General features: G+C 40.2%; 4 protein-coding genes across 9 annotated transcripts in view; all 4 read left to right on the top strand.

Annotated features, from left to right (window-relative positions):
* Nucleotides 1–1,802, top strand: part of LOC307042196 (uncharacterized protein) — a 30,610-nt gene extending 28,808 nt beyond the window's left edge. For both annotated transcript variants that reach the window (XM_079685937.1, XM_079685938.1), the window contains one exon: nucleotides 28–1,802. The gene's annotated coding sequence lies outside the window, so the exon portion shown is untranslated. The remainder of the gene's footprint in view (nucleotides 1–27) is intronic.
* A 677-nt stretch (nucleotides 1,803–2,479) lies between these two features.
* Nucleotides 2,480–6,603, top strand: LOC307044078 (beta-crystallin B3-like). Of its 3 annotated transcripts, none has more exons than XM_079689118.1 (7): nucleotides 2,480–2,592; nucleotides 2,708–2,760; nucleotides 3,066–3,163; nucleotides 3,607–3,725; nucleotides 4,920–5,052; nucleotides 5,743–5,885; nucleotides 6,188–6,603. In XM_079689118.1, exons 3-7 carry the CDS (start codon nucleotides 3,089–3,091, stop codon nucleotides 6,459–6,461), a joined length of 744 nt encoding a protein of 247 aa, XP_079545244.1. In that variant the 5' UTR covers nucleotides 2,480–2,592; nucleotides 2,708–2,760; nucleotides 3,066–3,088; the 3' UTR covers nucleotides 6,462–6,603. The 3 variants fall into 3 exon arrangements, with proteins under 3 accessions (XP_079545244.1, XP_079545242.1, XP_079545243.1); XM_079689116.1 differs by having other exon boundaries at nucleotides 2,708–2,843; XM_079689117.1 differs by lacking the exon at nucleotides 2,480–2,592 and having other exon boundaries at nucleotides 2,701–2,760.
* A 6,265-nt stretch (nucleotides 6,604–12,868) lies between these two features.
* Nucleotides 12,869–15,162, top strand: crybb2 (crystallin, beta B2). Of its 2 annotated transcripts, XM_079690702.1 has the most exons (6): nucleotides 12,926–12,957; nucleotides 13,281–13,368; nucleotides 13,531–13,649; nucleotides 13,981–14,113; nucleotides 14,670–14,812; nucleotides 14,918–15,162. In XM_079690702.1, exons 2-6 carry the CDS (start codon nucleotides 13,306–13,308, stop codon nucleotides 15,084–15,086), a joined length of 627 nt encoding a protein of 208 aa, XP_079546828.1. In that variant the 5' UTR covers nucleotides 12,926–12,957; nucleotides 13,281–13,305; the 3' UTR covers nucleotides 15,087–15,162. The 2 variants fall into 2 exon arrangements, with proteins under 2 accessions (XP_079546827.1, XP_079546828.1); XM_079690701.1 differs by having other exon boundaries at nucleotides 12,869–12,951; nucleotides 13,281–13,649.
* A 1,164-nt stretch (nucleotides 15,163–16,326) lies between these two features.
* On the top strand, nucleotides 16,327–20,070 carry ctu1 (cytosolic thiouridylase subunit 1 homolog (S. pombe)). Of its 2 annotated transcripts, none has more exons than XM_079685863.1 (3): nucleotides 16,327–16,363; nucleotides 17,317–17,817; nucleotides 18,193–20,070. In XM_079685863.1, exons 2-3 carry the CDS (start codon nucleotides 17,322–17,324, stop codon nucleotides 18,726–18,728), a joined length of 1,032 nt encoding a protein of 343 aa, XP_079541989.1. In that variant the 5' UTR covers nucleotides 16,327–16,363; nucleotides 17,317–17,321; the 3' UTR covers nucleotides 18,729–20,070. The 2 variants fall into 2 exon arrangements, with proteins under 2 accessions (XP_079541989.1, XP_079541988.1); XM_079685862.1 differs by lacking the exon at nucleotides 16,327–16,363 and adding an exon at nucleotides 16,374–16,522.
* Nucleotides 20,071–20,413: the final 343 nt, after the last annotated feature.

Here is a 20,413-nt window from a genome sequence, read left to right as displayed (position 1 = left end):
CTGTTCTCCTCACCCGACCCCCTTTAGGTGGCCTTATCAGATGAATCTATATGAAACAGAAGCCTTAACTTTGGAGAGTAGGAGAGAGGAATCTACAGCTGCTGACCTTTTTTTTTTTTTGTTCTCTTCCCATCTGGGTTTATAATGTGCATGGTGCCTTTTTTTTACGGAGAGTCTCTGTCTTTTGGGAAAAGAATAAAACAAGCAAGGAAGAGAAGAAGAAACAAAAACATCGTGCTGCTCTGCTTCATCCATTTCATGCTTGAACCGGTGGAAGCTCTCCTGAAGCAGCAGGAGGCTCTTCACATGAACACTTTAAGAGGGACCAGGAGGGGAGGGAGAGATCATTGGCAAATGTGCTGCAACTGATGATTATTTTCATGATCGATTCATCTGCTGATTATTATGTAGATTGATTGGTTCATTGTTTGGTCGACAAATGGCAGAAAACACTGTCCATGGTGATGTAAATGGCTTGTTTTGTTTTTGTCAAAAACCCAAAGATATTCAGTTATAATAAAGCAAAGCAAGAATTGTCCACATTTGAGAGGTTAAAATATAATTTTCTGACATGTTTGCGTAAAAGTTGCTTTAACGATGAATTGATCATCAAAATTGTGCTCTCTATATACGAACCGTTGCAGATGTATTCAACAACTATTTTGTATTAAGCAAAAAGTTAAGAAATGTTTGACTTGTGGGACCACGCAACACTCGTTCCTCTACGAGCTTCATCATACGCTGGAGGACGATCCAGAAAATCCTCTTCAAGATGCCTGTGTTGGTTTCCTGACCTGACTTGTGTGTACAGGTCGTAACATAATGTGTGTGTTATCAGTATGTTGAGGGGCGTCACACAAGCATTGCCATAGGACGTCATTTCAGACGCTAATGATCTCCCTCTTGAACATAAAGAACAAATCACTGCTGTCTTTATTGCTAGTGTAAATCTTGTTAACATCTGTAATCAGGAGATGTTATATTTGTATTATGATTGATTTAACAGAGAACTAGTTTTGTGTTGCATCACTACAATAGACTTTGTTACACTCCACACAACCCTAACAGTGTCAGAGTTGCTGCATCTTGTACATATGTTTTTGTTTAAATATATTTTTGTTTTTTGTGTAGGAGGGACGGGGGACTTTGCATATGTCAATCATGCACACTCCTTATCAGCACAAATACTTTTATAAAAGAGAAACACTAATCAGCCTGTCTTCCCAGAATGATTGTAGCGTTTATTAAAAGCCATACGTTCAGATTTTAGCCCTCACACACTCCTAAATCCTGATTTGATCATGCTTTTTGTTGTTTTTCAAACAAAATGTGGAATTGTGTCCCCTTTAATGTGCATGCACAATCTTTGCCGTCAAACTGAAAGTGTTGGGTGCTCCAGTGGAGGGATTATTTGTTCACTACTTTGTTTAAATCACTCAATGGAACTCCTAAAAGCATCTGAACATTTGCACCTGCTTTCCACCTTTACTGTAATCCTCCTCCTGCTGCTGCGCTTCTATAAAGCACTTTGTCACTCGACACACTACGGCACTGACCTCTGCCTCTCGTCTGGTCTCCTGTGTTGTTGGAGATTTTCTCATGCAATGCAAGTGAATGTGTCGAAGTCCTCTGGGGGGATTGTCCCTGGTTTCTATGTACGTGACCTTTTACTTTGTCATAAAAATGTGAGGGTTTATTTTTTGTCCTTTTTTTATTTGAAAGTAAAGATGTATATTGCACTGTGTTGTACTGGCCAGTGTCCTAAAGTGGATACATTCTTAATAAAATGTACTTGAGTTAAACATTGGTCTAGAGTTTTTCTGGCAGAGTTTAACCTTGTGGATATTTTAAAAAACGAAATGTTCTATCGTTTTAGGAAAGATTGCTTGCTCAGTATACTCGAGTGTAGATTAGCAAGTATCAGGTGCTTTTGGAAAAAACAGGAAGTTGATTCAGGCACTCAACTTCCTCCAGAAAAATGTTAGGAAAGGAAACTACAAGGAAGACATGAAAAAGATTGTATTGTTAAGGTTTATTTATTAAAAAGCCAACATGTTTAGACCACTGTAGGTATTCCTCAGGGATGGTAACATGTGCAACTCTTTATGGTTCAATCAATTTACTGAAAGTCTTACTTTGAGGTCAAAAGAGGTCCGAATAAATTAATCGGTGAACTTAAAACTATATTTTTCCCAAATATATTTTTTAATTATTATAAGGGTTTTATATTTTCTACCGATACCCTTATTATAAATGAATTCACAGATTTACTATACAGTGCATCCCGTGAATGGACATATTTTTGATACCACTAACCTACATTTGGGTTGAGAGGAAGTTTTGTGTGTCTAATCCCTGTGTGTGTGTGTGTGTGTGTGTGTGTGTGTGTGTGTGTGTGTGTGTGTGTGTGTGTGTGTGTGTGTGTGTGTGTGTGTGTGTGTGTGTGTGTTTGTGCTGAGCGGGGCTGTTTGCTGAATCCTCTTGGCTCTCTTTCCCCGTGCCCGCACACAGTGCTCGCTGGCAGCGGATGGACAGGCAGGGCAGCGCGTGCCAACACAGCTGCCTATTGAGAGGCAGCGTTACGGACACAATGTGAGTGACAGACTTGCTGTATCAACAGCTCCCCTTTTTCTGCTGTTGTGGCCAGAAATAAACCATAAATACCCCCCCTGTCTCTTCCCTTTAATGGCTCAACCCCACCATACAGCAAGTGGCACCGAACAAAGAGGGACAGTACCACTTCCTAGCAGACATACCCAGGTAAAAAGCTCAGTGTGGACACAGGCGGGGTAATACATCCAGTGCAATGGAGTTAGATGGTGCTGCATCAAGTGGAGACCAAGGTTTGGATGATTTTAGTATCATGGACACACTTTAAGGGATGATATCATCTTTTGTGTCCTATTCAGTTAATGATTATCCTTACAAAAGGAATACAATCCACTACTTGAGTCATATATTGCAATCTTGACATTGAGCTTTTTTCCTCCTGTCTGTGTTTCCGTCCCTGAACATGCATGCATGATGGATGGTGCATTGTCTGTGTGTTTGCTGCTGGCACAAAGTGGATGAGCAGTGGATCAGGAGGATGTCGGAGCAGCAGAGTGCCACAGAGCAGCAGGCGGCAGGGAAGAGCCAGGGAGGAGCTGGAGCCTCGTATAAGGTGCTGAGAAACAGAGTCTGTGCAGGGCTGGACACCTGGTTTGGTCAGGGAAGGAGCCAAAATGTCCTCAAATTGGATCAAAATCTCCTTAGTTAAAAAAAGAAATAAATCAATGTGACCTGGTGAACACACATAAGAATACATGTTGCTGTAAGTGGGTATTTTGGATTTTCTCTTTGGCAGTGGTGTAATGTAACAAAGTACCTTTACTCAGGTATTTACATAACATTTTAAAAGCAAGATTTAACTAACAGACTAACAGAGTATTTTAGTGTATTATAATCAAAGGATTTGAATACTTTCCCCCCCACTGTTTGGTCAAGTGAAATCAATTCTTTAGGATCAATATTAGCCCCTTTATGAAGGCCTATATCCAAACCACACCTCATGGACACTGACTTGATGTTAAACAGGGAGTGAGTCTGCAGCTTTTTGTCTTCCAGGTGTTTCTGTTTGAGTTTGAAAACTTCCAGGGCTGCAAGGCGGAGTTTTCTGCAGAGTGTAAAGATGTGATGGAGAAGGGACTGGAGAAAGTCGGATCTGTGATAGTCGAGTCCGGACCGTAAGTACTGGTCCAAACATATGTATACACTGTAAGTATGGTTGGGCGATGTGGAGTAAATCAAATATCACAATCATTTGATATAACCTTGATATCTATAACAATGTTGTTGGGTGGCTTATTTGTGCTTTGATAACAAATATTTAGACAATGGGATTTTTTAATAAATAATCATCAGTACTGTGGATATAAGGACTTAAGGTTAAAGACAAATCTACAAATTAGAAAGAAAAGGACATTCCTTTACTGTAACACAGCCTTTAAAAGTACAAAATAGTCAACCATATTACGATATCCAAAATCTAAGAAGTTGTGTCTCATCACAATACCGATTTAATATCCATATTAGTAGTAAGAAGAAAGTTTCCTATATCACTTGTAAATGTACCAGCACTGATGTTGGCTGTTTTGAAGATGATGATTCTTGTTTTGAATTTGTATCTTCATGGTTAATTTTAAGTCGCTTTGGATGAAAGCGACAGCATTTCATTTAATTTAATCGTTTATTTGGCAGGGACAATGCACAGTAATGAACACTTAAAACACTCAAATGTGTCAAGCGTAACAGTGCCAGATTTAGCTTTGAGCTTATTTCCATCAGAAAATTACATTTTATAAACATAGCAAAAACAAAATACATGATATGCAAAAAGTGCAAAAGAGCAAGAGCAGCATACACAAGTATTTACCACATGGCAGTACAATGTAGCAGATACGACATATAAAGTGCAAGAGAAGATACAAGAGCTACCTAAAGTGCAAGAGGAGATACCCCTGTGTTAAAGTGCATTTAACGGTGACTGCAAGTCTGTTTGTTTCTCAACCATTCTTTGAGTTGACCTTTAAAGCTATTGAGAGTGGGACAATCCCGTATCTCAGTTGGGGGGCTATTCCAGAATGAGCTGCCTTTAATGGAGAGGACATTTTGTCCAAAAGTGGTCCGTCTACGATGGACTTCACAGTGTCCTCTGGTTTCTGACCTATTGCAGCATCCAGTGTGTTTTTTGTTGATGAATTCCCCTAAGGGAGGGGGGGCCAGTCCATGTAAACATTTATAAAAAAAACACATACTTTTAAAAGACTTTAAATTGTCAAAACTCAAGAAATTGTGTTTTTCAAGGATGGTACAGTAAAATGTAATGTTATGTGTCAGGCAAAAATAAAGCTCCTCTTTTCCCATTTCTCCCCTCTCAGCTGGGCGGGTTACGATCGGCATGGCTTCACAGGGGAGCAGTTCATTCTGGAGAAGGGCGAGTATCCGCGCTGGGACACCTGGACCAACAGTCAGAACAGCTACTCCCTCTTCTCTCTAAGGCCACTCAAAGTGGTGGGTGAACAGTATAATAGAAAACTGACTCTTTTTACACAAACACTTAGATTATCCATTCATCTGCCTATTGTTTTTCTATTGGATTAATCGTTTGGCATTTAAAACGTCAGAATATAGGGACACATGTCCATCCCCATCCAAATGTCAGTTGTTAATATTCAGCTTAACATGATATAAACCAGAGGCTGATAACAGCATTTCCTGACATTTCTTCATGAATAATTACCTTTTATCAGTTATCACATATCATCAAAAAGGTTGGCTATTCTTTTTCTACCCATTGACTTACTGTTGCACCTATAATTAGCAATTATTTCCTGTCAGGCAACATTTCAGGAAAGGTATATTGAATTAGATTAGATGGACTTTATTGGAACCAAACTGGAAACCCGTTGGAACAGCATGTAAACAACGCATTGCACACTAATAAATATATATAAAATATACAGAATAAGTTAGAATACATTGTAGTAGACCGACCTACTTCTAATACAATATAAAAATAGGATTCTATGTACATTATACAAGTATGCATGAGGTTGAGAGTGATAGTAAAATGTATATACAAATTGTTCAAGGTTATTGAAAGAGTCAATAATAAGAGTCATGTGAGCTGCACACCAAACATCATTGTTTTAACACACTGGAGACATTTGTAAGATGCCTGTGTCTGTTTCTCCTCTACAGGACGGTGCTGAACACAAGCTGCACCTGTTCGAGAACCCAGGATTCACCGGTAGAAAGATGGAGATTGCTGACGATGATGTGCCCAGTTTGTGGGAACACGGTTTTCAGGACCGTGTGGCAAGTGTGAAGGCACTTAACGGAACGTAAGACCTTTACTAAATTCACTTTCATTGTCTAGTTTTTCTATTTTACCTACCCAAAGCAAATAACTGTTTAATGTGTTTACTTGTAAGGGACAGGTAAACTTATACTTTTTCACCTCTTGCAGAACCTACTGTATTTCCAACGTTTATTTAAGCAATCATACACGAGTTCCAATCAGAGAGCTTGCTCAAACCTATGTGTTATAGAATTAAGCAATCATACACGACAGGCCGTTCTTGAACGTCATTATTGGTACGACAGTACTGCGGCAGGACCTGCTCACTGTTTTCCCTCCCTGCAGATGGGTGGGCTACCTCTACCCCGGATACAGGGGGCGCCAGTTCATCTTCGAGAGAGGTGACTTCAAACACTGGAACGACTGGGAGGCCCCAGACCCTCAGATCCAGTCTGTCCGACGTGTGAGGGACATGCAGTGGCACAAGAAGGGCTGCTTCGCTGCCCCAGACCCTGCCCCGGCCCCGGCCCCGACCCCCGCCCCAGCCCCTGGCCCCGGCCCCGACCCCGACCCTACCCCAGCACCTCCTGCACCTCCTGCCACAGCTGGAGCCAGCTGAGCAGGACCCCCCCCTACCTCCACCACCCAGTACCCCCTTCCCTACGCTGCCGACAGTGCCTTAACCTGACCTTGGCAAACGCGTGCGCCCATGAGGTGTGCCATGTATGTTTCACTGGCGAATAAAAGATTTTTGACCTGGAGCTGCTTGTTGCTGATTGTTTGCTTTTCAGTCAATGAAACTGAGGCATTAACACATTGGGAAATCTGTAAAGTAAAACAAGTTTTGGAAGGACTCAGATCCTTTACTTAAGTAGAATTAGCATGGTCTTAAAATACTCCATTACAAGTACAAAGCCTGAATTCAAAGTTTTACTTGAGTACAAGTGCAGAATTATTCTTGGGTTCATGTTCTTTAAAATAAGATAAGATGGACCTTTATTGATCCCTGTAGGGAAATTCAGGTATTATAGCAGCAACATAATAAGAGAGAAACACAGATAGTACACATGGTATAATAAGAATACAAATATGAATAAACATGTAATAACATTATTATGAATATAAACAACATGAGTTATAACTCTGACCAGGTGAATGAACGCATATACAGATATGTGACCAAGGTTAATATATATATATATACATTTCAGTTTTAAAAGTAAAAGTAAGTTTGCAGAATTCTTCTTTTCGTAGTGGTTTACAATACAAATATTGTGTCTGTCATGTTAAACCAATTTTAGTTTTAAGATACTAGGTACTTTCGTAGTACCGTGCTACATCTTATCATAAAAGCATTTAATGTGTTTTTATATGTACAAAGTAACTAGTAACTATGAGTGTAGTGGGTTAAAAAGCGGAGCAGTAGTATAAGTAGCATAAATAGAAATACTTAAGTAAAGTACAAGTATGTATGAATATTACTTAAGTACAATACTTCATTAAATGTACTTTGTTTCTCTCCACCACTGCGTAAAACTCTCAAGTCATGTGTGCCACTTTCTCTGCTTGTGTTGTCTACATTGTAGTCACACATCTCAAAGCCTCGTGCATCTCTGGAGCACATGACTTATTCAGCAAATATGTTGAGACGCATCTGCTTTACAGCAAGTGAGCTGATGTCATACTTTATTCATGCTTCATATTAAAACAGAGTGCACTGCATTCTCTCTGATAGTCATCATCATTTAGTGGTTCATGACGAGTGAACAAGTTAACATTAGGAACTGATGAACTAGTTAGTTTGACGAATTAGTCTACAATAAAGTATAGTTTGGTCATCTGTAGACATGATTACTTTTCATGATTCTTATGAAATTAAATTGAACATGCAGGCTTTTATTTAACAGATGTTGATGTTATATTTCCAAAATAGAAATCATTCTCCTGGCAACATTATTACAAATTGAAATAATAGTGACACAGAACAGCTCCATGTGTCTCCAGCAGTGCTCTACTATACTTGTTCTCACATTCCAGTCATGAAAACTTGCAAAAAACAACATGCAGCTGTGAGCACATCTGTAGTTTACAAATGAAGATGAAGCTCTCATTGAAGATTTTAGTTCAAGGGTCCTCATACAGATTTGTGTATTTTGGAGTATTTGTTGGCTGCAGTGTGATATTCCTGCATTTAACTCCGTTGTTTTCATGAAGCCTTGTTGGCATGTGCTCTAAAACCCAAATCCTTGTTCAGATTTTCTCAAATAAGTTCCAACAAATTGATTTAGCAACCTTAAATACTTTGACAGTGCCCTCAAAAAACGGTATGCTATATATATAGGTAGGGATGCACAATGATATTCACACACAGAGGCTTTAAATGATCTCAGTATACAGTGTATATTCCCACATTTTGGTATGTATCAGGAATCAGGACGAAATGAGTGGGAAAACATTGCCATTACAGATAGCAGAATAAATCTATGACATAGAAAGAGTGCAAATCTCCCATTTTGTAATTACCACTACATTACATTACATTACATTTAGCTGACGCTTTTATCCAAGGCGACTTACAATAAGTACATTTGACCAGGAAGATACAACCTTGAAGAAAACAGAATCATATAAGTACATCAGGTTTCATAGAGCTAAAACATTTCAAGTGCTACTCAACTGGCTTTGGATAAGCCAGTCCTTTATTAGTATATAAGTGCTTTGTTAGTAATTCTATCGCTCGAAGTGGAGTCGAAAGAGATGAGTTTTCAGTCTGACCCGGAAGATGTGCAAGCTATCTGCTGTCCTGATTTCAATGGGGAGCTCATTCCACCATTTTGGAGCCAGGATAGCAAACCCACGTGTTTTTGCTGATGGGAACTTGGGTCCCCCTCGCAGTGCGGGTGCAGCGAGCTGTTTGGCCGATGTAGAGCGGAGTGCACGTGCTGGGGTGTACGGTTTAACCATGTCCTGGATGTAGGAAGGGCCAGATCCATTCGCAGCATGGTACGCAAGTACCAGTGTCTTGAACTGGATTCTAGCAGTTATCGGAAGCCAGTGAAGGGAGCGGAGGAGTGGCGTGGTGTGGGAGAGTTTTGGAAGGTTGAAGACCAGACGAGCCGCTGCATTCTGGATGAGCTGCAGAGGTCGGATGGCACATGCAGGTAGACCAGCCAGGAGGGAGTTGCAGTAGTCTAGGCGTGAGATGACGAGAGCCTGGACCAGAACCTGCGCTGATTTCTGGGTCAGCTGGGGACGTATCCTCCTGATGTTGTAAAGTGTGTATCTGCAGCAGCGGGTTGTAGCAGCAATGTTTGCAGTGAAGGACAGTTTGTTATCTAGGATCACACCCAGATTTCTTGCAGTCTGAGTCGGGGAAACAACAGAGGTGCCGATGTTGATTGTTAGGTCAAGAGTGGGACAATCTTTTCCCGAGGGAGAAGCAGTTCAGCCTTGTCAAGGTTGAGCTTGAGGTGATGAGCAGACATCCACCGAGAGATGTCAGCTAGGCAAGCAGAGATACGTGCGACGACTTGGGTCTCTGAGCGGGGAAAGGACAGAATTAGTTGGGTGTCGTCAGCCTAGCAGTGGTATGAAAAACCATGCGGGCTAATGACAGATCCGAGCGAGTTTGTGTACAAGGAGAAGAGGAGGGGACCAAGAACAGAGCCCTGAGGGACCCCTGTAGTTAATTGACAAGGGTCGGACTCGGACCCTCTCCAAGTTACCCTATAGGTGTGGTCTTTGAGGTATGAGGTGAGGAGGGAAAGTGCAGTGCCTGAAACTCCAAGTTATTGGAGAGTGCAAAGGAGGATCTGATGGTTCACCGTGTCGAATGCAGCAGACAGGTCCAAAAGGATGATGACAGAGGAGAGGGAGGCTGCTTTAGCCGTGTGCAGTTCCTCAGAGACAGCAAGGAGAGCAGTTTCTGTTGAGTGACCTGCCTTGAAACCAGACTGGTGCGGATCCAGAAGGTTGTTCTGATGGAGATAACAGGAGAGTTGTTTAAAGACAGCGCGTTCAAGTGTTTTAGACAGTAACGGGAGGAGAGAGACATTCCTGTAGTTTATAACATCAGACGGGTTGAGAGTCGGTTTCTTTAGGAGAGGGTTTACTCTTGCCTCCTTGAGACTGTTTGGAAAGTGACCAGAAGTTAGAGAAGTGTTGATGAAATGGGTGAGAAACGGTAGAATATCAGGAGCAATAGTCTGAAGGAGGTTTGAGGGGATAGGGTCCAGAGGACAGGTGGTAGGACGGGCAGAGGTAACGAGGGTAAGAACCTCACTTGGAGAGAGAGGGGAAAAGGAGGTTAGTGTGTGGGTGAAAGGAGGGTCTGGTGACCCAGTGGTGAGTAAAGGTGAGTCAGAAAAAGAAGAGCGAATATCATCAACCACTACAACAATGTATAATCATTTTATAATTATTATACATTTTTGTTCAGGCTGTGCAGCAGATTATTACACAATGAGGGTGTGTGTGTGTTGTTCTGTGCTTTTGTATGTTTTATTTTCTTATGCCATCTACCTGCCAGGGACTGCAGATGGAAATGAGCCTCTATGGCTAAATCTGGCACATCGACTCACGTGCTCATGTTAATGAATGTGCATTATCCCTTCTTTAATAAATAAATACAAATTTGACATAATAAGGTCAAACATTACATTGTGTTTGGGTTTTACATAATGTGTTGATTATTTAATACTCTGTTAATACTTCTTAGATCTGTATGAGTTGCTAACAGACTTGTTTTTGAAAGGCAAGCACAGAATACAAATAGCAACTGAGATCTGTTTTTCCACATGTTTCATGTTTCTCTTTGTACTTCTTCACTTGGGTCAGTGCAAGGTCAGTTTAACACGCCTGGAGCTACACAGGTGGTTATTTCTTTATAAAGAGATTTTATTTTAGACTCACTGCCTGAAGCACCAGCAGATGTGGAGAGAGGGGCTATAGATCTTAGCTCTTTATTTAATTATAATAGTAATATATTTCTCCATACAAATAATTGTTTTCTACGGCCCAGCAGAAGAAAGGTGTATCAATCATCGATGTTTGTAAGCCTTTATGAAAGGTTTTTATAATAAAGCATCAGTTGTATGTAATTGCATTGCCAATAAATATCAAAATGATGTGGAACAAAGATTAAAACATTTCACGACTGCAATGAGGCAGTAAAAACAACCAGATAATTAAATAATACAAAATGAAAATGAAATAAAATATCAAAAGGTATTGTGAGAAAAAGATAATGATAAAACTAACATTTTTAAATAAATGGCGCACTAGAATACATAAAGTGCTCCAGGTAGTAAACAACATATGAAGTCTCATAAAATGTTCAAATTAAATACTGGTAATGCAAAAATGATGAATAAATATAAAACTAAAGCAGCTAATTAATGTATAACCCTACTGAAACAAGAACCCTCCGCTTTGGCGGGTCTTTTTTTTTTTTTCACGACACTGTGTCTCAGGGCATCTTAATATTTAAAAAACTATTAATGTGTTATACCAGATTAACGGGAAGAATCTCAGTTAACTGACGATACAAACCATTTTTACCAAAACAAAACACAAGTCTCATAAGAAGCATCTAAATGACCCCTGAGCGGAAAAATGCTAACGCACTTTGGCACAGAACTCAAGATAAAGATAAACTTATTACTTATCGTAACTGCACATACAAGATATCCGATGAAAGCTGACACTCCACAGATTATATAGGTATAGTATCATCACTGAGCGATCCGAACTTGCGACAGGGGAAGCAAACTAAGACATCACAACGCGTAGCATTACGGAGGAAAAATGGGACATCGTCTCACCTTAGCTGTTATTCTGATCAAAAGTCATGTTCAATGGCATTAAAACGAGAAAAAACACGGCTGTGTGTTAATCATTAGGTTAATTAAATGTGTCTGTCACTTTGAAAAAAAAGTATTATTCAATTTTTATGTAAAAATCGGAGAGTAAAAGTGGTAGTCACAAGAGTGACTTCCGGTTTTGGCTATGCGTCACTCTTAATCCTTATTTGGTAATGTGTGTGTTATGTGGGAGTTCCCCTCGATTCAATTGGCTCTAGCGGTTAAAAAGAGGTGTCAATCATCAAAATCGACCAAGGGGGGCCAGAGATAGGTCAAATCCACCCAAATGACCCCAGAAGTGTTTTGTTTGTGCTAAATCTCTCTAAAAAGATCAAATTTCACTTGTTTTGCATCAATCTTGATACAGGGTACTTATTATATGTTGTAGTTTGGATTCCTAAAGCTTTTAGTCTAGCATCCTATCATTCAAGGGTGGTTTTTGCACTATAAGTAATTATTTTCTTTGGACGGACACAATAATTTACATTTTTTTACTGTGTTCAATCTGATTTAATTTAAAATAAAAACATCTATATTGATTCTGACACTTCTACATCCAACTCACAGAGGTAACCTTGCTTTGAGAAAAAATATTATTAATTTAACCCTTTTAGAAGGGAAGATATGGTCATTTGTTATGGGAATGTCATTTTCAAGCCTGAGACCTGAAAACAGGCTCAGGGCTTTGAACACTAAACTATTTTACTGCAAACAGGAGAAATGCAGCCTACAGTATACAGGTTGGTAACAAAAATGCATGCTTTGGAGTTTTTAAACAACAGAGGCAACACATTTTGACATTAAACCCTTAACAGTGAATTACATAAATCAAATAAACTGACTCCTGTGGATGTGGAAACATTTAGCAGTGTTTTTGGTTTGTTATTCAGTCTCTTCAGCACTGTACACAGATTTTGTACAGTCCTCTCTCTCTCTCTCTCCGGCTCTCATTGTAGGTGCGGGACTCTTGGCACTGTTTGTGCTGATTCATGTGGATATCGAACAATGACTGGCTGCACAAAACTGACAACTAATGAAATAACTTTGTGGGGGTTTGACCCCCCGCGGTGGATGGGGGGGGGAGGCTACACGGTCACCCCTCATCTCAGTCCCCTGGGCCTATGGCAGGCCGACCTGCAGCCGGTGTGCACACTGCGGGTACTGTTGGCAGAGTTTCCACCCCTGGGCGTCCCGTATATATTGAGCTCCTCGTGCCATCACAACACACTGGCAAACTGGCACAGACAGGTACTGGTAAGAGCTTCATGTCCGTAGCACTGTATTTTCTCTAAAGTGTATCTGTATTTGTTTTCATTGTCATACTGTGTTTTTATTTGTCATTGCAACAAACTCTTTTCCATGTTGCATTATTGTAATTTTGTGTGAGAAGAATATGAAGTTACTTTTTGAAGAAGAGTGATGTGCATTTTAGCATGCATTTGAAAGGTTAAACCATTGTGAAACTAAATATATGAAAGTGGGTTTAGCAGGAGTTTGACCTACTAGCATTTTAAATGTAAACATTTATAAATCATGTAGACATCCATGGATAAACTAATTGTATTTTTTTTTTGCAGTTTCTTGATTGCTGATCTATTCACTATGGCCGCAGATCACCAGAACCCTGCATCCAAGCAGCAGCAGCCAGGCACCAGTGCATTTAAGGTGGGAGAAATGAGATTACAAAACAATTTACAACTTCCTCATTGGAGCAAGAACTTGTTGTTCTGGATCATTGCCTCCTCCAAACATAATTGGAAACAGATCTTAAAATTAGAGACCAGAAATTCAAAAAAATTCTTCCCCTTTTCTCTCTTTGGTGCACAGCTGGTTATCTATGAACAAGAAAACTTCCAGGGACGCTGCCATGAGCTGACTGGTCCCTGCAACAACGTCCTGGAAGCAGGCGTGGAGAAAGTGGGCTCCATACTGGTGCTGTGTGGACCGTGAGTGTGGCACAAAGACAGACAGAGACTAAAACTTAAAAAAAAACTGTGAGCTTATATAGTGTATACATATTTGTGTAATAGTTTCTCAATAAAAGCTCTTTGATAGGGTTAAAAATATTAATTTCTGACATTGCTGAATGGAAAAATGTGTTGAAGATTATCCAAATGTTTCTCTGTGAATTGACCTATTGACAAGTCGTCATGCCATGGCAGCTCCAGTGATTTAGGATGATATAGAAGGGAGTAAAATGGCCAGAAAAGTAACGACTAAATGTGTTATTTTGACTGTTTTTCACTCAACCATCTCTCTCTTTCTCCTCACGCTCAGATGGGTGGGATACGAGCAGGCCAACTGTAAGGGGGAGCAGTATGTGTATGAGAAGGGGGAGTATCCTCGCTGGGATTCCTGGACCAACAGCAGGCGCAGCGACACCATTCTTGCTTTCCGCCCGATTAAAGTGGTAACAAACATACATACAAACTAACGTAAAACACATTAGTATATCCCCCAGTTGTCCCACAAAGTTTTATTTTATTCCCCATGCTTACTTGAATTCCTGAAGAGAACTTTTACATGCCTACCAGGTGAACGAAGACTCAAAACACAGAGAAAGTTTGAGATGAATTGAAGGAAACAGGGGCAGCGTTTTAAAAACGGCAGAACTTTAACAAAACATATTTTTACAAACTCAGACAGCTGGTGTATTATAAATCAGGTCCTTTGTATCCTCTGTTGATACAGAAGTGCTTTAAAGTAAGTTTATAGTGAAATCATGATCAATAAGATTGATTATACTACACAAGTTTTATGAGCTTTTTCAAACAGATTTTTTGATATGCTTTTGCTGTAAAACAAAACAGCTCTTTCATCAGGCCTTTCTTTGTTTTTTGACTCTTCATGCCACCATGGAGGCCTGCGAGGTCAATGTTCACAGGTTCTAGAATTGATACAAACGTATCAATAGTATTCCTCTAATAAGTTATCCACTTTGTAAATACTTTTCTCCTCGCTTACAGGACAGCCAGGAGCACAAGATTGTCCTTTACGAGAACCCCAGCTTTGCAGGGAAGAAGATAGAAATCATAGATGATGATGTCCCCAGCTTTCACGCACACGGCTACCAGGAGAAGGTCTCCTCTGTCCGGGTGCAGAGTGGCACGTGAGTCCATCGGATACAGAGGCTATGTCATGCTGCACTAACTGAATGTCTCTTCTTACCTATAACTCTGATCTATTTTCTCTCTCTGTGCTCCTGGTGCTCCAGTTGGGTGGGGTATCAGTATCCAGGCTACAGAGGCTATCAGTACCTGTTTGAGAAGGGGGAGTATAAGGACAGCTCTGAGTTCGGAGCCCAGACCCCTCAGATCCAGTCTGTCCGGCGCGTCAGAGACATGCAGTGGCATCAGAGGGGTGCTTTCAAACCCGTCAACTAAGCTTGTGACTCTTTCCTGTCATTGAACCTGAAACTTGCAGCTTTGCTCCCTCCCAGCATCACACCACCCCCCCCCCCCCCCCTCTTTGTCCTTCATTTACACCTTAAAGCATTTTGATATCTATTGCAGCTGTTGCAGTAGTGACGTTCTTTCAAGCAAACTAATAAAACCTTATTGCTTACATTAGACTGTGTTGCATGATGTATCTTGTGTCTTTGCCAGACTTCTTAAAAATATCTTAAAGAAACATCGGGAGTGAAAATTGAATTTACGTTCATTATGTCCAGAGGTGGAAGAAGTACTCAGATTGTGTATTTAAGTCAAAGTAAAACTACCGAAGAGCAGGAATACTCTGTTACAAGTAAAATTCCTGCATTCAAAATCTTACTTATAAGTAAAAGTAGCCTACAAGTAGTATTGGCATCAAAATTACAAAAAGTAAAAGCACTCATTATGTAGACCGCCCAATTCCAGAATTTTATTATTATGTTTGCCTTTTGCCCTCTGACGCAGATGCCCAACCTTGGGCAGCGGCTATTTCCCAACCATTTTGTTGTTGTTTATGACTGGGCAATTATCGGTCAGAGATAGTTATTGTTGTGGGACACCTGGAACACATCCTTTTCGGGGTTGATTATTACACTCTGAACTAGTTAAAACCTAGAACTACAGGAGGCTTCTTCAGAATTGATTGTGGCATCTCAACCGTGTGGTCAAAAAGTGGCCCGTGACATGTCTAGCTCCAAATAAACCGTCAGTGTTTGCCATCAAAGCTCCAGCTCTCCTCGTGTCTCTCTGAGTCCTGTTTCCAATTGCTACAGAAGTTTCCCCCACAATATATATTGAATATTATTATTGACGCATTCAAGTGTTATCAAAGCTGGTAACGGTGGAACTAGTTTTAATTTCTTTGTATACTGCAGGGTAGCTTGTCGATTTACTCCAGGTGTAGCTGATTAAATGTTATATAATTAATCTAAATCTGCAAAGTAAATAAAGCTATAAAATAAAGTTAGTGGAGTAAAAGTACATGCCTTCCTGTGAGTTGAAGTGGAGTAGAAGTAGGCTACAAAGTAGCAAAAAATGGATACTCTGGTAAAGTCCCTCACAATTGTGCTTAAGTATAGTACCTGAAAAAATGTACTTAGGTCATTAACACCTCTGATTATGTCATTAAAAAGATCTATAAAATGTACTTGGAAACCCATTTTAATTGCAGTTTGTATGTTGCACTGGGCAACTCCGACCGCTACGTTGTGCTGGAGGGGCAAAAGCAGGTGACGTCACTTCCGGTTTTCCAGCAAACGACACATGATGAAACAACATGCTACTTTAACTCACAGACCTGTAATTCTTACGTTGTTTGAGTAAGAAAAGCTGTATGTACACTTAATCGCTACATTCTCACTTCAGACTTCGGTTAATTGGAAACGTTGGTATGATTTTTTTTAACCTAATTTAAATGTGACTTTTACGCTTTACAAGGCTAGCTAGCTAATTTAGAGCTGTTCATGTAATCATGTTATGAAACCAGTTGGCTTATAACACCATCTGCATTAATTTTAGGGTTTTTCTGTACTAACTTTAGTTGTATTGTATATCTTATTAAGCTTAAAAACTAAAGTAAAGTAAACTAGCTATGCTGGTTGCCAAAATACATTACTGTTTAATTGTTCAAAGAGGTTTTATCAATCGTTTTGTTCAACTCTTATATTCGGCAGGCCTCAAATACATTAGAAAACCTATGGGACATTGTACAAGTTACTTCCTCCCTTTTAAACTGTATTGTTTTTGTCTGTTTCTTATTAACATTTCAGTCAGTAACATTTATATCACAAATCAAGAAAGGAAAATAACAATAAAGCAGAATATTAGTGGTTGCATTTGACAGAACTGGAGAGAAAAAAACGTTACTGAAAGTAAACTATATATAATGTAAATTATAAAAGTGCAAACATATTTAGCAGTTCACCTCCTGGACAACGGCTTCTCAATGTTATAACCAAAGCTGATCAACAAACAACGGACACATTTTGTAAACTAAATACAGATTTAACAAAAGTGTAAGATTACTTGGATGAAAGCAAAATGTATGTATAAGAAAAACTTCCTTGACACTAAAACCATTGGGTCAGTAGAGTTTTGTAAGATTGCACTTTATGTGAGGGATTGAAATATCTGTTTAACTAATTTTGAACATGTTATCCTTTACCATAACCTCCTCCAACAGTCAAGATGCCTGTCCTCTGCAGTAGCTGTGGTGACAAGCGTGCTGTGCTAAAACGTCCGAAAACTGGCCACTCGCTGTGCAAGGCGTGTTTCTTCTGGGCCTTTGAGGAAGAGGTGCATCAGACCATCGTGACAGCAAATCTGTTCAAACATGGGGAAATTGTAGGGATTGCTGCCTCGGGTGGAAAGGACTCCACAGTGCTCGCACATGTCATGAAGCTCCTTAATGAGAGATTCAACTACGGCCTTGAACTCATGCTTCTCTCGGTGGACGAGGGTATCTCAGGTTACAGAGATGACTCCTTGGAGACAGTGAAGAGGAATCAGCAACAGTATGAGCTGCCGCTGAAGATTGTGTCGTATGAGGAGCTGTATGGCTGGACTATGGACGCTATAGTGAAGCAGGTGGGACGGAAGAATAACTGCACCTTCTGCGGCGTGTTCAGAAGGCAGGCGCTCGACAGAGGAGCCCTCATGCTGAAAGTGGACAAGATATGTACAGGTAACTCCAAGAACTATTACTTCAGTGTTTCCCACGGTATTTGATTCTATTTGTGGGGGCTACTTTGAAATGTGACTAAGAAGTGCTAGGACTAAAGATATAATATGTGACATTTCCAAATATATCTATAAACAGCTGGTATATAATTTTTTGAGTTTTGATCTTACTTTATACAAAATGTTTCCACACATTTTCAAATCTAGAGACATTTGAATCAAGGCAATATGATTTATTTTGATCTCCTATTTTGGTGTTATTATATGTGCCTTTTTGGTGCTGTGTTTTAAATTAGACCCCTAGTGGCAAAGAAATGACATAATGTGCTTTTAATGTCAAAGATTGAATATTGTGTTGTTGTTATTGTGTTTATCCCAGGTCACAATGCTGATGACATCGCAGAGACTGTTTTGATGAACGTTTTGCGAGGGGACATAGCTCGTCTGCGCCGCTGCACGGCCGTCTCCACATCCAGCGAAGGTGATGGGGTCGTGCCGCGCTGCAAGCCCCTCAAATATGCATATGAGAAAGAAATTGTTCTGTACGCTTACTTTAAGAAGTTGGACTACTTTTCCACTGAATGTATCTACTCCCCCAATGCTTATCGTGGCCATGCGAGGACCTTTCTGAAGGACCTGGAGAGCGTCAGGCCTAGCTCTATAATGGACATCATCCACTCGGGGGAGAACCTGTCTGTGCGGGACGGGGTGAAGATGCCGGTGCAGGGAACCTGCCAACGCTGCGGCTACATCTCCAGCCAGAGTCTGTGCAAGGCCTGCGTGCTGCTGGAGGGTCTGAACCGAGGGCTGCCGAAGCTGGGCATCGGCAAACACCACCGCCTGCACGACAAGATCCTCACCCAGCAGCCCCTCACTGAGAAGGAGGAGAGGAAGCTGAAAGCAGTCAACTTCTGACCACAGATAGTGACTGTATTATTAACCAAAGACTGGAGGTATTTTTACTTTTAGAATAAACCATGTTTTTTGTCTTTAACATAAGAAGAAGAATAGAAAGTCAACTGTTTTTCTTTCATTCATCATCCATTTCATATTTATTGAAAGTTATGCATGGTATATTTTGTTATAAGAATGAGCATCTTCACAGGACGCACAGCCTATTCACAGTATATAACCAGGGATCATTGAGATACTGTGGAGACACATTTTCCAGTGGTTATAAAGGTGTTAAATGTGATAAATGGTACGTGTATACATCAGGGCTCGACATTAAGGGCTGCCCGATGGCCCGGGGCCATCTAGTATTTAGCTCGAGATTTAGATTTGCCGGCTAACAGGAATTCTGACGTCGCCATTTTGTGTGCTTCGCGGATTTCGCTCGGCTCCTCTCGACTGCTGCTCGGGTCTGCTCGGTCAGCTTCCGGATGAGGAGGCATTCGTTCGACCAACTTACAGTAGATAACATTACAAACATTTTTAACAGGGGCCATAATAGTGTAAATAATGTTTGTTTTGGCAGTTACAACTGAATGTAATGTTTTCTACTTTTTTACATCTGGGAAGGCATTTGCCTTCATCAGATGGAAAGTGTCTTGACCAACAGCTTAAGTATTTCTTATAGCTATGCAGGACATGCAAGAGAGCAAACACAAACAAGAACAAACAAACAAGTGAAATTAAGAATAACATTGAAATTGTACAATATAATATTGTGGTGGTTCATCTTATAATTCAGTCTAGAGAATGCACCAGACAGCATCTAAGGCCTGCAAAAATCCAAATGTTCTAGGAGGAGGCCCCCCAAACCCTTCGTGTGTCATTTCGTCCGCGCGCATTTTTCAGGGCAATCTCTATTGGGCTCAGGGCCATCTGTAAATTAGCTTAGATGGCCCACAGGGCCATCTCCCAAAATCCTTAATGTCATGCACTGCAGTTGTTTCATTGCTTTCTGTATTACACACATAACAGGATCATGCGTCTGTAAAGCTTGGTGCCATGTTGAGTTCTTCAGGTCATTTTCATCATGGGGTTATTAGATAGAAGCATCACCTGGATTTCCAAATACTTCATATTTACACACATGCTAAGTGAGGAGCGGAGACAAGGATGAGCAGCTTTGTTGTTTTTGAAGTGAGCTGGTTGTGAATATTCAACATTAATGAAAGCTCTCACTAATGGCATGTTACATTTCTTTATTATTTGCTACTTCTTCACCAATCTATGGGGAAGAGGTGATGACCGTTATGGTCTCATTCAAAGGTGTTTTATGAACTATATTTAATAAATGCATTGTCTCATATCTAAGTGTTCCTCCAATTGTTTTCTTGATTTGGATTAAGTCATTATTAATCATGAAATCTACGAGTTGAGGCCTGGGAGCCAGCAGAAAAACTTCTGTTTTCTACAACAAAGAATTATGTGATAAGGAAGTACTGTCATATAAATGTTGTAAAGTAAAAAGTTCCATCTCAAGTATTGTGGAATAGAAATAAAAAGGTGGCAAAAATATTTATTTAAAAAATCCTTAGTACTCAGAGGTGGACAAAGTCCTCCATTTGAAATTCTACTTATGTAAAAGTACAAATGAAGTACCATGAAAATAAACAAAAAGTAAAAGTGGTCATTCTGCATGCAACATCCCA

The sequence above is a fragment of the Notothenia rossii genome (genome assembly GCF_949606895.1).
Source record: "Notothenia rossii genome assembly, chromosome: 6".
NCBI lineage: Eukaryota > Metazoa > Chordata > Actinopteri > Perciformes > Nototheniidae > Notothenia > Notothenia rossii.
The sequence above is the reverse complement of the archived record's forward strand: the minus strand, read 5'-3'. Positions and strand labels throughout refer to the sequence as shown.

Bases quoted from the DNA above. Each gene is read 5' to 3' on its own strand.
- LOC307044078 (XM_079689116.1), top strand. From the start codon at position 2,807: ATGGAGTTAGATGGTGCTGCATCAAGTGGAGACCAAG. The intron at 3,726-4,919 runs GTAAGTACTGGT...CTCCCCTCTCAG, and splicing joins GTGATAGTCGAGTCCGGACC to CTGGGCGGGTTACGATCGGC. The intron at 5,053-5,742 runs GTGGGTGAACAG...TCTCCTCTACAG, and splicing joins CTCTAAGGCCACTCAAAGTG to GACGGTGCTGAACACAAGCT.
- crybb2 (XM_079690701.1), top strand. From the start codon at position 13,306: ATGGCCGCAGATCACCAGAACCCTGCATCCAAGCAGCAGCAGCCAGGC. The intron at 13,650-13,980 runs GTGAGTGTGGCA...CCTCACGCTCAG, and splicing joins ATACTGGTGCTGTGTGGACC to ATGGGTGGGATACGAGCAGG. The intron at 14,813-14,917 runs GTGAGTCCATCG...CTGGTGCTCCAG, and splicing joins GTCCGGGTGCAGAGTGGCAC to TTGGGTGGGGTATCAGTATC.
- ctu1 (XM_079685863.1), top strand. From the start codon at position 17,322: ATGCCTGTCCTCTGCAGTAGCTGTGGTGACAAGCGTGCTGTGCTAAAA. The intron at 17,818-18,192 runs GTAACTCCAAGA...TGTTTATCCCAG, and splicing joins AGTGGACAAGATATGTACAG to GTCACAATGCTGATGACATC.